This window comes from Neoarius graeffei, chromosome 19 (assembly GCF_027579695.1).
Source record: "Neoarius graeffei isolate fNeoGra1 chromosome 19, fNeoGra1.pri, whole genome shotgun sequence".
In the NCBI taxonomy this organism is placed as follows: domain Eukaryota; kingdom Metazoa; phylum Chordata; class Actinopteri; order Siluriformes; family Ariidae; genus Neoarius; species Neoarius graeffei.
In genome coordinates, this window is record NC_083587.1 from 68,900,833 (window position 1) to 68,916,830 (window position 15,998).

At 43.1% G+C, this 15,998-nt stretch overlaps 1 protein-coding gene across 1 annotated transcript in view; it reads left to right on the forward strand.

Moving 5' to 3' along the window:
- The window catches only part of slc4a7 (solute carrier family 4 member 7), a 64,386-nt gene extending 48,532 nt beyond the window's left edge, over positions 1-15,854 (forward strand). The window contains exons 10-25 of the mRNA XM_060900524.1: positions 390-536; positions 676-776; positions 1,215-1,389; positions 1,895-2,028; positions 2,213-2,458; positions 6,490-6,595; positions 6,675-6,836; positions 6,967-7,080; positions 7,757-7,918; positions 8,732-8,983; positions 9,695-9,763; positions 9,965-10,138; positions 11,660-11,788; positions 11,905-11,987; positions 13,138-13,239; positions 13,846-15,854. Coding sequence (XP_060756507.1) covers positions 390-536; positions 676-776; positions 1,215-1,389; positions 1,895-2,028; positions 2,213-2,458; positions 6,490-6,595; positions 6,675-6,836; positions 6,967-7,080; positions 7,757-7,918; positions 8,732-8,983; positions 9,695-9,763; positions 9,965-10,138; positions 11,660-11,788; positions 11,905-11,987; positions 13,138-13,239; positions 13,846-13,924 — 2,235 coding nt within the window. The 3' untranslated portion in view covers positions 13,925-15,854. The remainder of the gene's footprint in view (positions 1-389; positions 537-675; positions 777-1,214; positions 1,390-1,894; positions 2,029-2,212; positions 2,459-6,489; positions 6,596-6,674; positions 6,837-6,966; positions 7,081-7,756; positions 7,919-8,731; positions 8,984-9,694; positions 9,764-9,964; positions 10,139-11,659; positions 11,789-11,904; positions 11,988-13,137; positions 13,240-13,845) is intronic.
- Positions 15,855-15,998: the final 144 nt, after the last annotated feature.

Sequence of the window (15,998 nt, forward strand, 5' to 3'; positions counted from 1 at the left end):
TAATGTCTTAGCTCTTTATGTATTTTATTTTTTTTAAATTTCTCGTTTTCTTTCTTTTGTATGTACAAATAGTTACATACATTTTTTTATACATGTTCAAAAATAAAAATAAATTAATTCATTCATATTTAGTTTTTTAACTAACCCTGTGTAGTAAGGGCGGGCGGGAGATTTTTATGTTGTCAGCGGGAGGTCGGGAGGATTTTCCAAATGTTCCCTAAAGTGGGAGATCTCCTGCCCACGGCGGGAAAGTTGGAGCCTCTGCACGCACATGCCAGACAACAGGATAAAGTGTTAACACACATTGTACAACAGTCTTATGTACAGTTCTGACTTAAAAAAAACAACAATAATTATAGTGTGTGTGTGTGTGTGTGTGTGTGTGTTAGGTTTTCCATGATGTTGCGTATAAGGCTAAAGACAGGAATGACCTGCTGTCTGGGATTGATGAGTTTCTGGATCAGGTGACGGTTCTCCCGCCGGGCGAGTGGGACCCCACCATCCGCATAGAACCACCTAAAAATGTCCCGTCTCAGGTGACCATGTCCTCCACCAATCACAGCACTGAGAAGTATCAGAGGGCGGGGTTAATGGGAGAGATCTGATCAACACAACTGTGAAGTTGAACTGATATGGGGTGTGTGTGTGTGTGTGTGTGCGCGCGCACGCGTGCAGGAGAAAAGGAAGATGCCAGTGCCGAATGGCCCCGCCCCCCAATCTGAGGTCATCAAAGAGGAGGAGCATCACACAGGGCCAGAACTGAAGAGGACAGGACGGTAAGAACACATACACGGCCTTTTTTTTTTTTTTTTTTTAATTAGTTAATAGTAATTCCACCCACCTCTACATCAAAGAGCCGGGTCAGTGTGTGTGTTAGCATTAGTGGTGGATTTGATTTGCCATAAGTCGGTTCTGATGAGTGTGTGTGTGTGTGTGTGTGTGTGTGTGTGTGTGTGTGTGTGTGAATGAGAGAGAAGAGAGGCTCAGAGAGACCGCCTCATTAAAATGGCATTAAAGTGATGCGGAGAATTACAGCAACTTTTAAATGGAGCTGAAGTGTGTGTGTGTGTGCTGGATCAGAGGTGGAGTTTGAGGGGCAGGGCAGGGGTACAGGGCTGGGTTTTGTGAGGAGGCAGGGTTTAAGGCGAAGAGAATGGAGTTTGAGGGGAGGGGGCGGGTTTGATTTTGTTTTGATGCATCTCTCTCTCTGGCAGGATATTTGGTGGTCTGGTGTTGGATGTGAAGAGGAAAGCTCCATTTTATTGGAGTGATGTGCGTGATGCGTTCAGTCTGCAGTGTTTGGCGTCGGTGTTGTTCCTGTACTGCGCCTGCATGTCTCCCGTCATCACGTTCGGTGGCCTGCTGGGAGAAATTACCAAGAACAACATCGTGAGTTTCTCTATCAGGTTTTTCAGCTCAGGAACATCGTACTGTAGTGTGCACTACTGCACCATGAGTGTCTGTCTGTCTGTCTGTTCTAGGTTTTTTTTAAATTCTGGTTGGATTTTCTCAATTCTGTGTAAATCTGGTGTGACCTGATCAAGTTGAATGATTCCTCGGATCAGTCTAACTCCCATTTCACTTGTTGGCTTTTGAAGTGATGTAAAGCTATTGTTTCATCATAAGTTAAAAAACACAAGACAGGCCACACCCACAAGCAAAAACAATAGTGGTCGTTACACACCCACAAGAGACCTAAGTGACTCATCACCTGCCAGCATGAACGTATGTAACGTTAACACCTATACGCTAGTGCTGTTAAATCTGTGTGATTAGTAAGGTAATGTTAACAGCAGTGTAGCGTTTAATGGTAATGTAATGAAAATGTAAACCTGAACATGACCATCTCTCTCTCTCTCTCTCTCTCTCTCTCTCTCTCTCTCTCTTTGTGTAGAGTGCTATTGAGTCATTATTTGGTGCGTCTCTGACTGGAGTGGCATACTCTCTCTTCGCCGGTCAGCCCCTCACGATTCTGGGCAGCACCGGTCCAGTTCTGGTGTTTGAGAGAATCCTCTTCAATTTCTGCAGGTCAGAGACTGAACGCCACACTGCTCTGTGAGCCGGGACCAATTTAAAACTAATCAAACTTCTGTTGTAATGTTATGGTGCCACCTGGTGGTACAAACATCTCAGCTTGTAAATGCTGGTTGCATTACAGCCTCCTCTTTGTGTGTGTGTGTGTGTGTGTGTGTGTGTGTGTGTGTGCATGCAGTGATTATGGGCTGTCCTACCTCCCCCTGCGCACCAGTATTGGTTTGTGGACGGCGTTCCTGTGTGTGGTGTTGGTGGCAACAGACGCGAGTTCTCTGGTGTGTTACATCACGCGGTTCACGGAGGAAGCCTTCGCCGCTCTCATCTGCATCATCTTCATCTATGAGGCAGTGGAGAAGCTCGTCGACCTGAGGGAGAAGTTTCCCATTAACATGCATAACAACCTGGACAACCTCACCTTCTACAGGTAGGGTGCCCATTCAGCGTTAAAGTGGCAGTGTGTAATGTTCAGTATTAAAGCAGCAGTGTGTAATGTTCAGTATTAAAGCAGCAGTGTGTAATGTTCATAACGTCTTATCTATCTTATTTCTATTTTGGTTATTTGATTTGGTGTCACTCTGTGCTTGTTTACACTGGACACTGCTTCAGATAAAAATAAATAAAATACAAGTTACAGTAGCTGTTAGATTAGATTAGATTAGATTAGATTAGATTAGATTAGATTAGATTAGATAACTTTTATTTGTACCCAAAGGTAGATTTGTTGTGCAGCCAAGTGATCTCCACTCATACAAAACATTTAAAACAAAGGACACACTTAACATACAAACATTTAAAATATTACAGAAATGTTTAAAAGCAGTAAACATTAGACAGCACCAACGTAGCGCGTCCTAGAGTGACAGTGTCACATTGTGTAAAAAAAAAAAACAGTGATATACCTGCCATGATAGATTGATGAATATGTAATAAAATGAGACTGATAAGATCCTTAACTATACAAACAAATAAAAAATTAATTATAAAACAAATAAAATAAATTGTGCTATTACAGCCTATGTTTAGAAGTTATATTATTAATCTCTCTAATAGCAGAGGCGACAAAACTTCCTCTGAAACGCTTTGTCTTGCAGACAGGTAGGTTGCATCTGTAACACGGGCGATTGCTCTAAGACAGCGAGGGAGGCTCAGCCTCCTCTAAAAATGACGAACATCGTGTAGGATGAATTGCGCTAGGCTTATGTTATAGCCGACCTTATAACATTGCTATTTCAGATCCAGAATCATAGAAATATATGTGCTCAACCCACTACAGTGCGAAATCATTCCGTTATAACTTTCCCCAGTTCGCCTAATGTGTGCGTGAGTTTTTCCCCCTCGTGACAGCGCGATGCAGCCCAGCCTCAGTGCACTTCAGTGGCATTTGGGAGCTCTGCGCTTTTCAATATCAAAATGCAAGACGGTTATTGGACAAATACTGCGAAAATGCCCGCCCACGGACTCCCAGCCTCACAGTGGGAGGGACATGGCAGTTTCCGCAAGGAGACTGGTGATTGGTGAAAGCGGCCAGATATTTTCTTTGATTGACAGCTCGTTTCAACTATAGACAGGCAGTGGTACAGTGTTGCCAGATTGGGCGGTTTTAAGTGCATTTTGGTGGGTTTTGAACATATTTTGGGCTGAATAACGTCAGCAGTATCTGGCAACATCAGTTCAGTCCCATGCGGATTCGCAAGTGCTGTGGTGTATTGTAAGAGATCGGCTTACATTTCGATTTCATTCATTACATACGGTTTCTACCAGCTTTTTTAGTTTGTATATATTTTCACTGTAAATAAAGTGTAAATATAGTGTTGTCAAGTTTGCTATCTTAGTTCCAGAAATTTCGTTTATTTGAGTGACTGAACTTGAACTTGAGGGGGCTAGTCAGCTAGCAAGAAAGCTGCGCACGGATGCCAAGCATTGCTGATTTAATTTTGGCGAAGCCATTTGCCAGTCTTCCTTTCGAGGAAAAAATTAAAATTAAAGAGCAGGGTAGACCAACGCCTCAAATTGACTTGGTGAAAAAGGTAGGGAATAATACTCGTTCCTTTCAGCTCTCCTGGTACGAGAAAGTGAATTGGCTAACAGCAAGTGACCCACATCAACAACAGTAAATAGGTTACTTTAGTAATATGTCATGGATGGACCAAAAATATAGACTCTATTTAAAATGTTTATGCTGAGTATATTATATTGGAATATATGTTTTTCTGGATATGAATTAAACACAGCTACAATTTGGAAAACATTTTTAAACAAAAACACAGCCGAGGTCAATTTTTAAACAACATGCCACAATTTTAAAATATAAAATGTTAAAATATACCCCCCCCCCCCCCCCCCAACACCACCATCATGTATATTGGACAGTAGGCTAATGGGCCAAAAGAACCTGTTATTTCACAGTTTGTGACGCTGCCAACAATCAGCCAGATCAGAGGCAAGAGTATGGGCAAAATTCTGGAAATATCGTAACCGACCAGCCTCCCCTGTTTGAAGGACTACCAGCCGCCACTGATCTGTAACCAGATGGAAGGAGCTGAAATTCCTTATACAGCGGGTGAGAGCGATCTTCCAGCATGGAACCAGCTATCGTCTGCAGCTGTCTGGTGTACAGGGTCTCAGGACTAAGTTGTGGCTCTCCAGTCAGCCTGCCAGACCACTTAACTATTTGAAAAAGGGAATTCTTGTTTTTAAGAGACAGGTTGTTGAACCAGCACGCCAAGCAGAAAGATAAGATACGGTAGATTCAATAAAAGCACGATAAAAGAGGGTAAGCAAGGTTCGATCAGTGTGAAAGTAAGACAGTTTCCTCAGACAATGCAGACGCTGGTTGGCCTTTTTAAAAACAGCTTCACAGTTTACCTCAAGTGTGAGCTTGTTGTCAGTAATGATGCCAAGGTATTTCTACTTGTCTGCACTCTCCACTTTCTGACCATTAATTTCTGTGGGCATCTGGATCTGGTTGTGCTTTCTCAAATCAATAACCATGTCTTTGGTCTTCGAGATCTTTATCTGCAGGAATGATTTGTTACACCACTCTGTAAGTTCTTCCACTATTGGGCCATGACCTGCCTCCCCGCCTTGCAGTAAGCTCACAATCACTGTATCATCTGCGTATTTTAAAATAGATCTGTTCACTGTATTGCTGCGACACATATTTGTATATAAAATAAAAAGGAGAGGGGACAGTACACATCCTTGTGGTGACCCGGTGGAGCTGCAGGTCTGGTCAGACAGGGTGCCGTTGATCCTTACTCTCTGTGTTCGATTTATTAAAAAGTTTAAAATCCACCCCAAAAGGTTGTTACTCAAGCTGAACTGCCCCTCAAGCCTTTCTATTAAAACATGCGGTTGGATTGCGTTAAAAGCAGACATAAAATCAATAAACAAGAGCCGAGCATGGGTGGCTTTCCCTTCTAGATGCTTAAAAATCTAATTTAAAAGGGCGGCCGTGGCGTCCTCGACTCCCCTTCGTGGTCTATAGGCAAACTGCAAAGCGTCCATATTCGGCTGTGTTTTCATCATGACTTCAGATTTTACTAGTTTTTCAAAGGTTTTCATCACTATAGCAATAGGTCTGAAGTCATTCAGCACTTTAGGGCAGTTGGATTTGGGGACTGGGACTACCACAGCGTCCTTCCAGCATTTTGGCGCATGCTGTGTTTCTAGGGACTTATTGAATATGTGATGGAATATTGGGGCCAATAATTCAGAGCATGTTTTGAGAAGGCGGCCGCAGATAGCATCCGGTCCTTGGCTCTTACTGTATTTGTTGTTATGTATTTGAATGCTCTCACTATGTCTTCGTCTCTTATATTAAAATGATCCTGGTCCATTAGTTTACGTCTCAGGTCCTTTATTTCAGGTTTAAAATCCGCTACATCAAAACGATTATAAAAACTGTTAAGTGCATTTGCAAGATTAAAATCTGAGTCAAAGCCCTCAAGGGTGATGCTACTGCCATTATTTGAGTCAGACTTATTGATGCCTGCAATACTTTTCATACATGACCATGCTGAACCAAGCTTGTTCCTGGACATGTTGTGTTCTAATTTTTCCTTATAGTTCTGTTTTGCGTTTAGTCTCTCCATTTTCATGTTTTTAGTAGCTGATTGTATGTCAGACAATAGAACCTTGCTTGAAAGCATTCTTTTTAGCCTGGATGCTGGATTTAACTGATTTGTTCACCCATGGTCTATTGTTGGGATAGATTTTGACTTTCTTGCATGGAATTATCACATCTCTGCAGAATGCAGCATGGGAACTTGTTACATCAGCAAGCTCGTCAAGGTCGTCTCCACATGCGTCTGCAAACACAAAATGCATCTACAAAAGATGAAGTGCAGTGTTAGCATAAGTAAAAAATTAGCAAACAACTTTCTAATAATGCTAGTTCTCTCTCTCTCTCTCTCTCTTTCTCTCTCTCTCTCTCTCTCTCTCTCTCTCTCTCAGGTGTCAGTGTTCTCCACCTTTGAACGCCACACCTGAGCTCACCGACCTGTGGAATCAGACTGGCTTCACCCCGGACTCAATCAGCTGGAGTGAACTGGATATGACTGTACGTGTGTGGGGGTGGGGGGTCGCTGTACACCACTCTGCTCTAAACCTGTCCGTGTTACTGTGTGTGTGATGTGCAGGTGTGTAAGAAGCTGAAGGGTGTGTTTGTGGGTCCAGCGTGTAGCGATCACGGCCCCTTCATCCCCGACGTCCTGTTCTGGTCCGTCATCCTCTTCTTCACCACTTTCTTCCTCTCTGCCTTCCTCAAACAGTTCCGGACCAAACGCTATTTCCCCACCAGGGTCAGCTGTGAAATTAATAAAAAATAAAAACTATGGTCATTTCTGCTCATAAATATTTATGATGATTATGATGATGATTGACTCATCATGACCTTTGACCCCTGCCTGTTCCACCCTGTTGGCTGTGCAGGTTCGCTCAGCCATCAGTGATTTTGCAGTTTTTCTCACCATCATGGTCATGGTGCTGCTGGATTACCTGGTGGGGATTCCTTCACCCAAACTCAACGTCCCTGACACCTTTGAGGTAACACACACACACACACACACGCACGTGCGCACACACACACTGTCGTTTTTACAGAAAATGGTATTGGGCGGAGTTTGATATGGACTGCTGCTCACGTTTTCGGCGTCGGTGTTGAAGAGCAGCAGCAGTGTCGTGCCGTCTCTGCTGTTAGTGTTGATGCGTCAGGGATTAGTTTATGTTTGTAGCTATAAATAAGACGATTTGGCGTAACTGTTTCGTAGTGATGCTTCATGTTAACGTCAGAGTCTCTGAACACATCTGTTTTGAATTTTAATGAGGAGAATGAACACACCACCTGTTTTGTCTGTCTTTTATTTAACATCCTGTTTTTGTCATCAACTTTAACTTTTTAAATGGGGCGTGAGGTCAGCTCACTGCTAATCAGACCAGAGAACGTGAATGAAATGAGAAACGTATGAAAGTTTGTGAAAACTCTCTATTCTGAGCTCATGTCTCCGGCCTGACGAGTGTGTGATTTGGATGAACTGAACAGTTGGATCTGATGCAGGAGATAAAATCGGTTAGTGTTTAGAAAACTAGAGTTCCTCAACTATGGATGTTATATTTTTCATACATACCCAGAATACAGCGCACCAGATGATTAACCCCGGCTTACAGGACAAGAGAACAGGGTCTGCTTTACATGCGTATGCATATTTTTGTGTGTGTTCAGCCCACCTCTAACGACCGGGGTTGGTGGATGACTCCGTTGGGTTCGAATCCCTGGTGGACGATGTTGGCGGCGGTGGTTCCTGCTCTGCTCTGCACCATCCTCATCTTCATGGACCAGCAGATCACTGCCGTTATCATCAACCGCAAAGAGCACAAGCTCAAGGTGTCTCTCTCTCTCTCTCTCTCTCTCTCTCTCTCTCTCTCTCACACACAGAGTTGTGCTCTCCTGGTCTGTACGTGCAGCTGAACCCTGCAGTTATAGGAGATCAGGTGGATACAGGACACTTTGTCCAGTGCCATTTCGTCTGATAGTTAAGACCTCTCATCTAAAGCCTTTTTCATACGCACTATCAATAATTTTATATTTCAGGTATTTGTTTGAAAAAGGAGGAACACGTTTTTGCAGCGTGTGGTTTAACCAGCCGCCAAACGCGAGTTGTGAAATCTAACGGCGAGTAAAGATCGCCCCAAACTTGCCTTTCTCAGCGAGTGTGTTCCGAACGATGGTTCCTACCCAGTATTCATGTAAAATCCAAGAAATATTTGACAAAACCTCCTTCCTCGTGCAGGACTCTCGGGCGCGCTCTGGACTGCACGCACGCCTTATTAAGACTGGCGATACGATTGATTAAACAGCTTCACTGGACTCAAAGCTCCGAGAGCAGCCTGTAACGGTGAGGGTCTACTGGTTTACACCCCTTACACTGCTCTTTTGTGTAGAAGCGCTTGTACTACGGCACTCGTTTGCTTTACAAAAATTGTTTATTTCCATTTATTACGGAGAGACGCAGTCATAAATCTGCTTAATGCACGCCCTTAAATGAAGTATGGTTTGTTTATATCTCGATCTTGTCGCACATATAAAATAATTGATTGTGTGTATGAAAGGCTTTGGAAGAGATGGTCATTGGACGAAGTGTCCTGATCCCAGTCGGGTGTGAGCTTTACATGTGTGTGTGTGTGTGTGTGTGTGTAGAAAGGCTGTGGGTATCACCTGGACCTGCTGGTGGTGGCCGTGATGTTGGGTGTGTGCTCTCTGTTGGGTTTGCCGTGGTTCGTAGCCGCCACCGTTCTCTCCATCTCTCACGTGAACTCGCTGAAGCTGGAGTCTCAGTGCTCAGCTCCTGGGGAGCAGCCCAAATTCCTGGGAATCAGAGAGCAACGAGTCACCGGCTTCATGATCTTCATCCTCATGGGCTTATCCGTCTTCATGACCTCCGTGCTCAAGGTGACACACCCATCTTAGCACTGACATCTTAGCAAGTGAATAGATCTCGAGTAAAGTTAAATGTCCCTGAATTTCCTGTTATCAGATTGCAGTAAACCAGATCGAAGATTATTAAACCTGTTTGTAGACACATTTATTCGTTTCAAAACGTACATTTTCTTGTTCTATAGCAGATAATTAGTTTCTTTCTAGAAATAAATGTTTAAAGTAGGTAAGATTACCTGTCAGTAGAACCAGATTTCCATATTTGAAATGAGTAAAAATGTCTATCAATAGGTTTAATAGTCTATTTGATTCTAATAAATCTTTGACAGGACGTGCTAGATAAATTTGACGATATTCAAGATATAATTTCATTTGCTAAGACGTGGTTTTCAGTGTGAATTGTGTGTAATGCCGTGTATCTAGATAGACCCTGTGACCGTGCCGTGTAAAAACGTCCTTGTTTTTATCAGCATGACAGCGCGTTGGATGCAGCAGTGTGGGGTTGGAGGGTCTGTCAGTAATTTTTATAGTTTTAATTATTATTAAATATTCTATAAACCAAGTTTGCACAGAACAAATCTAAAAGGTAAAGGTCTCTGGAAGGTAAAAACCTCCTGCAACTCCATCCACGTCTCTGCTGGACCCCAGGGTTGCGTTCAGTCATGGCCATATAAGGACTTGTTTTATTTTATTTATTTATTATAATGTGTGTATTTTCTTCCCCAGTTTATCCCCATGCCGGTGCTGTATGGAGTTTTCCTCTACATGGGCGTCTCGTCCCTTAAAGGCATTCAGGTAAACACGGTGATCGTGTGTGTTTTTATTACCGTTCTCGCACCAGCGTGCAGATTCACCTCCTTTTTCTCACCGCTGTGCTGCTGTATAGCCATGATGGGAGCTGATGATCCAAATTAAACATGTATTTTAAATTAAACGCATTGCCTGAAAGGTGTGTGTGTGTGTGTGTGTGTGTGTGTGTGTGTGTGTGTTCTGCAGTTCTTTGACCGTATTAAGCTGTTCGGGATGCCTGCTAAGCACCAGCCTGATCTGATCTACCTGCGCTACGTTCCTCTGTGGAAGGTCCACGTGTTCACCATCGTACAGCTCACCTGCCTCGTGCTGCTGTGGATCATCAAGGTCTCGTCTGCTGCAGTGGTTTTTCCCATGATGGTAAACATTTACATAATTATAAATCACACTCGCAGTCTCCAGAGCAAGCGGCTCCGTCTCACACACTTCACCTTGGTGGACAGAGGGAAAAATAATTTGAGTAGAAGTCAGCAGGATGAAGAACTTCCTGTTACATCACTGTAGCAGTTTGGATGGGTGGGTGGAGCACAGAAGGACGGCAGGCCAGAACTGAGTTCACAAAACCCGTTTATTATAGCTTTTCAGCTTGCTTTCACTCACTCTCTCTCTCACTCACTCACTCACTCACTCACTCACTCACTCACTCACTCACACCTGTTGTGGTCTGGTTGGGGAGAGAGCCCGCTCTGCTCTCACTCTCTTCCTTAAATAGGGCGCGGTCACACAAACACATTAATCAACCTCAGGTGCAGTGATTCTGCCACTTACCTTCCCTGACTCCGCCCTCTGGTCACAGACCGCTGCTTGACCACGCCCCCGCTGCCACAATCATGAACTTTCATACTTCGGTTAAAAAAAAAAACACACTCTCAAATAAATGGTGTGTAAGGGCCCGGTCCCACAACACCGATAACTGTCCCAGTAACTCCAGCTCTGACTGTCCCTCGGCCCGAGTTTAGTTCCAGTCTGCAGCAGAAACACCACAACTATAATCTCACTCGGTCCTGACGCTCAGGGAAATAAACACATGCAACTTAGGAATAGTCATGGGAGTTTTTCCCAAATAGTAGCACATTATTCCGGGTCGTACTGGACAGCTTGCACTCCAGAACAGCCCATGCCCACACTCCGGTGGCTGAGAAAATACGCACAGGTCACGGACTACGAAACTGTCATAAAAAAGGATACAAAATGCAGAGTGGTTACAGATTTTAATATGGACGCATCGTGGATGCTAATAATTTACGGATTGGTCACGGATGTTTCAGTTTATTACCAGTTTCATACAGATGATGCATCACGGATAAAAAAATTAAGACGTCTAAAACAATTAAATGTTTGGACTGCTGAAGATCGTGATTAAAATATCCTGCCTGCTTTTATATGTTTACGTCATTAATTTACTGCTGATATTTCGCTGAAAATCACATCTGTGAATAAAAGATCTGCGCTTTGTATTTTTTTTTAATTTTCTGTGACTCTGTATTCCATGACTTCACGATGCAAGAAGGATGTAGAAAGAGGCCCGGGGAAAAATATCACACGCTCCGACAGCGTCACATGTAAACAGTGACCTGATTGGTCAGATGTTTTACAGGGTCAGGTCCAGGCCTGGAAACGTCGCTCCAGAAGCGATCTCACCGATACGGATAAACTCGGGCCTGGGCTACAGGGATCGCTGTCGGTCTGGTGTGAGCTCCGACCACATGAACTGCAGGGGAATTATTTATTTATAGATATCGTTAGAGTTGTAGTTCTGGTTATTGGTATTGTGGGACCGGGCTTTTATTGTCTCTAATGCTCAGGACACACAGCTTTGGAGAAATACTAGTGATGGAGTACAGTTAGTGTGTGTGTGTGTGTGTGTGTGTGTGTGTGTAGGTCTTGGCCCTGGTGTTTGTCCGGAAGCTTCTTGATTTCTGCTTTACGAAGCGAGAGCTCAGCTGGCTGGATGACTTGATGCCAGAGAGCAAGAAGAAGAAGGAGGATGACAAGAAGCTCGCCAAAGAGGTCACAATAATACAAATTTATTATTATTGTGTGTATAGCATTTAATTAACTTCAACTATCTCAGATTTCCTCATTATCCGTGTGTGTGTGTGTGTGTGTGTGTGTGTGTGTGTCAGGAGGCAGAGCGAATGATGGAGGTTGAGAGAGTGATGGAGTACAGCACTGACAACCTGCTGAGTATCAAAGCCCTCAAAATCAGGTTAGTCTCCAAAAATCCTTATTACCTGTGTGTGTGTTTGTGTTTTTGTTTGTTTGTTTGTTTGTTTGTTTGTTTGTTCAGTTACTTATTCATTATTTCATTGTGTATGATTGTTGTATCCTGCAGTGACGCCTCTCAGTGTAACGGATTATTAAACTTTAGTTTAGAGAGGAGGAGATAAAATACCAAAGCACGAGAGAGAGAGAGAGAGAGAGAGAGAGAGAGAGAGAGAGAGGGTTTGACCAATCAGAGATGTTTAGTGCTGTAAGCTCCGCCCCTTACAGTTCCTGGTCCACAGAAAAGTATAAACAGGAAGTAAAGGCGTCCCTGGTGTTACTGCGCTTTACTTTATGGTCATAAAATAATTTTAAATCGGTGTTCTTCTCCAGGTGAGGGATTTATTTGCTAATTAGTCAGGCGATGGACAGAGTAAAGACGTGCAGAGTTGGGTTTTGGTTGATTCCTGAGGTGTTTCTCTTGAGCAGATCGGACAGCGTGACCTCTGACACCTCGTGTGAGGAGGAAGTGATCTCAGCGGTTCGTGGTTTTGTTTATTTTGTCGGTGGTTAATCAGAGCAGTGATTAACGCTGCAGTGTGACTGCATGCTACTGAACCTTCGCTTCCTCTCACACTGACGCCCGCTTTCCTCTCTCACACACACACACACACACACACACACACACACACACACTGCGTTGTCACTGTAACTGCTCATAATGCTTCACCATTCAGTAACCGTGCTGAGTCAGACTCTAATAACGCCTCATAAAGCTCCAGTAATGTCCCATCATGCATTTCCTGGTTTATAAACACTTCCTGTCCTGTTCTCCACATGCCCTTGTCCACTACCCCTTCATGAAGTACCCTAGGATTGCACTCTAAAGGACTTGTTCCATTTATATACCCAGAATGCATTGCACTCTGTCACTGTACAGTACTGCTAATGGAACTATGCTAGCTAGTTAGCATGCTGGCTAGTTAGCAAACCAGCTAACATGTTAGCGACCTTAGTTCAATGCAAGTCGATGCTTCCTGATGCACACGGCTGGGGGAAGCGGATGAGGGCGTGTGGTGTGCAGTACCGGAACATGAGGCTGGTGTATGAACTGCTGTGTGTGTGTGTGTGTGTGTGTGTGTGTGTGTCTGTAGCACTGACCCGTCTGTGGTTAACATTACTGATGAAATGGCCAAAACCAGTATGTGGAAAGCTGTGAACTCTGACCCCTCCAAAGGGCACAAATGCAGTGAAAGGTAGATACTCCCTCCATCCTAATACTCCTCCTCCTGTTTCTTCTTCTTCTTTCATTTTTAATCAATTTATTTGTACAGCACTTTTAACAAGATATAACCTGCTCTATAACTGTGGGGCTTTGTAAGAAAAGGCTCCGCCCCCTGCTGTAGCCTTCACTATTTGAGGTACCAACAAATAGCCTGCACCTTTTGATCTAAATAGGCGTGGCAGGTCATAAAAGAGCAGATGTTCACTCTGGTACTGTGGCGTGAGACCATTCAGTGTTTTTAAAGGACGATAGTCATATTTTATAATCAGTGTGGAATCCGATTTCTTTCTCGTCTTCCACACTTCATCAGTTCCGTTCAGGTTCTGTTTTTCTTCCATTTTATTCTGTTTCCCCACACTGAACCACTTCACCACTTCATCATCACTCTGTCTGTCTGTCTCTCTGTCTGTCTGTCTACTTACCGACCTGTTTCTGTCTCTCAATTATTAGACCTGAATATCTGGCTCTCCCTCTCTGTCCTCTTTTTATCACTCTGTCTCTCTGGACTCGTTTCTGTTTGTCTGTACATTTATCTATGGAAGTCTAATGTGTGTGTGTGCGTACGCACTCTCCACAGTCATAACAGTCCTGGCATTAAAATCATCGTGGACGATGCAGACGGGGAGGCGTTTGTGGACACAGAGACGTCACTATGACGACGAGGAGAGTATGACTTCTGACAGGAGAGAGAGAGAGAGAGATGGGAGAAGAGTTTCTCACAGCAAAGGCCAAATGGGTTCAAGAGGAAACATGCTCACACTATTCATCTTACACACACACACACACACACACACACACACACACACAGTACCGTTATTCAGTGTAAACAGTGTGTAGCTACAGCGTCACTCTCTGAGGTACATCGTCACGCACCCGAGAGCCAGAATGAAGTCGACTCCACCACTTCTGTTTTTATTGTTTTTGTTCTTATTTATTTTAAAGGGAAGTGTTTTAAACGCGAGACGCCCTGCTGTGGGTTTAGCAGCGAGTCTCCCAGTCCGCTGATGATGTAACGCTACACACTACAGTGTAGGTGGCTGCAGGCTTCCATTACACGTTCGACATTTAGCCTCGTAGCTCCGGTACGTCACACAGCGAGCACGTCTCGGCTGATCCCCACATTCAGCCCATTTATGTTTTACTTTTGTTTTAAAGTTGAGTTTTTGAGACTGTTAAATAGTGTAAAGCTAAAGGTGTGTGTGTGTGTGTGTGTGTGTGTGTGTACACGCTTCACTCTAAATGAAAATTGAGATTTACGAACAGTAAACGGTTCTGTTTAACATCGTTAGAAAATCCTTCACATCCTGTTTACATGAAATTACATGTGTGTGCGCAATATATTATGTCTTATGATCTAGATCCCTTAAATGTTCTTCAGTTGTCCCTCTAGGGGAACTATTAAAGGTTCTATGTAGAACCCTTCAGGAACTCTTAATTATCCAGGGAGCCTTTAAAAGAACCCTTTCAACCCCCAAAGCAGTTTAAATGTTAAATTTCTCACAGGTTTTACATGTCAAGGAGAAAGTCAGGAGCAGTAATTCTGGTGTCTCTCACACACACACACACACACACACACACACACACACACACTTTAACACACACACACACACACTTTAACACACACAAAGGGTTCTTTAAGGGTTTCATTGAATAACTAACAATTCTTCACTTCCAGAAGAGCTTCTCTTTACAAGTGAAATCTGAACCCACTGATGGTAGATTAAAGAACATTCCCTGAAAGAGACATGAGAAGAACCCTGAAGTGTTCTAGATTTGTTTGTCATTCTTAAGGTTTACGTTTGTGTGTGTGTGTGTGTGTGTGATATCCAGTGTTAGTGCTGATGTGAGAATATGGTTGACGCATGGTGTGGCTGATTATCCGGACGTCTCACTCAGCTGTTCCCACGCTCTGCTTCTCTCACACATCGAGGTTCTTGTTGCATCCTTTTCTGATCATCAGATTAAATCGACTCGTTAGCACCCCATCAGGACGGTCATGTAACTGCAGTTGTACCAGAATGTAATTGTTTTTTTCTTTTTTTATTTATTTTTTTTTAAGTGAAGATAACGGTGACTGAACGCATTGTTCCTGGGATTTATATAAAAAAAGAAACCCAAATTAATCTGTTCTGATTTTTTTTCTACTTTTTTAGGCTGCTCAGCGTGAAACTGTTCCTTAAGTTATTAACCGTTATTAATGAAGTATTTAAAGTTTTATTATTTTACATTAGAATGAAATTTAATTTGAGGTGATTCCTGATTTTTAACCCCCCCATCCTGTTCTTGTTTTTTTTTAAATATTTCTTCGCCGTTTGTTTCTCAGATGTGACGGCGCTCATCATGTCTTCCTTCTGAAGATTCAGAACAAGTATTTTTACTCCACAGTGCTGCAGGTTCTCTCACAGATCCGCTGTAAAGCTGCTCCTTTTCACGCGCCAGTTAATCCTTTAGACTTTTTGTAGCCATCAGCAGACTGTTTATAAATCTGTACAGTAAAACTGTATTATTCAAAGGGTTTTTTGTTTTGGGTTTTTTTTTGTAAAACTTCTTTAAAAATTTGTTCAATAAAAGCACAAAGTTGGAAAAGTGTGTTTTGATTTTTGTTCTGTTTTGAAGTTGTTGTTCCTCTTAGTTTTTGGACCATCGATGGTGTTCTGAATAATTCCAGAAAACCGAAAATCTGGCATTGGTTTGTTTCATCAAGTCTCACATTTTTAAGATTTAAACATG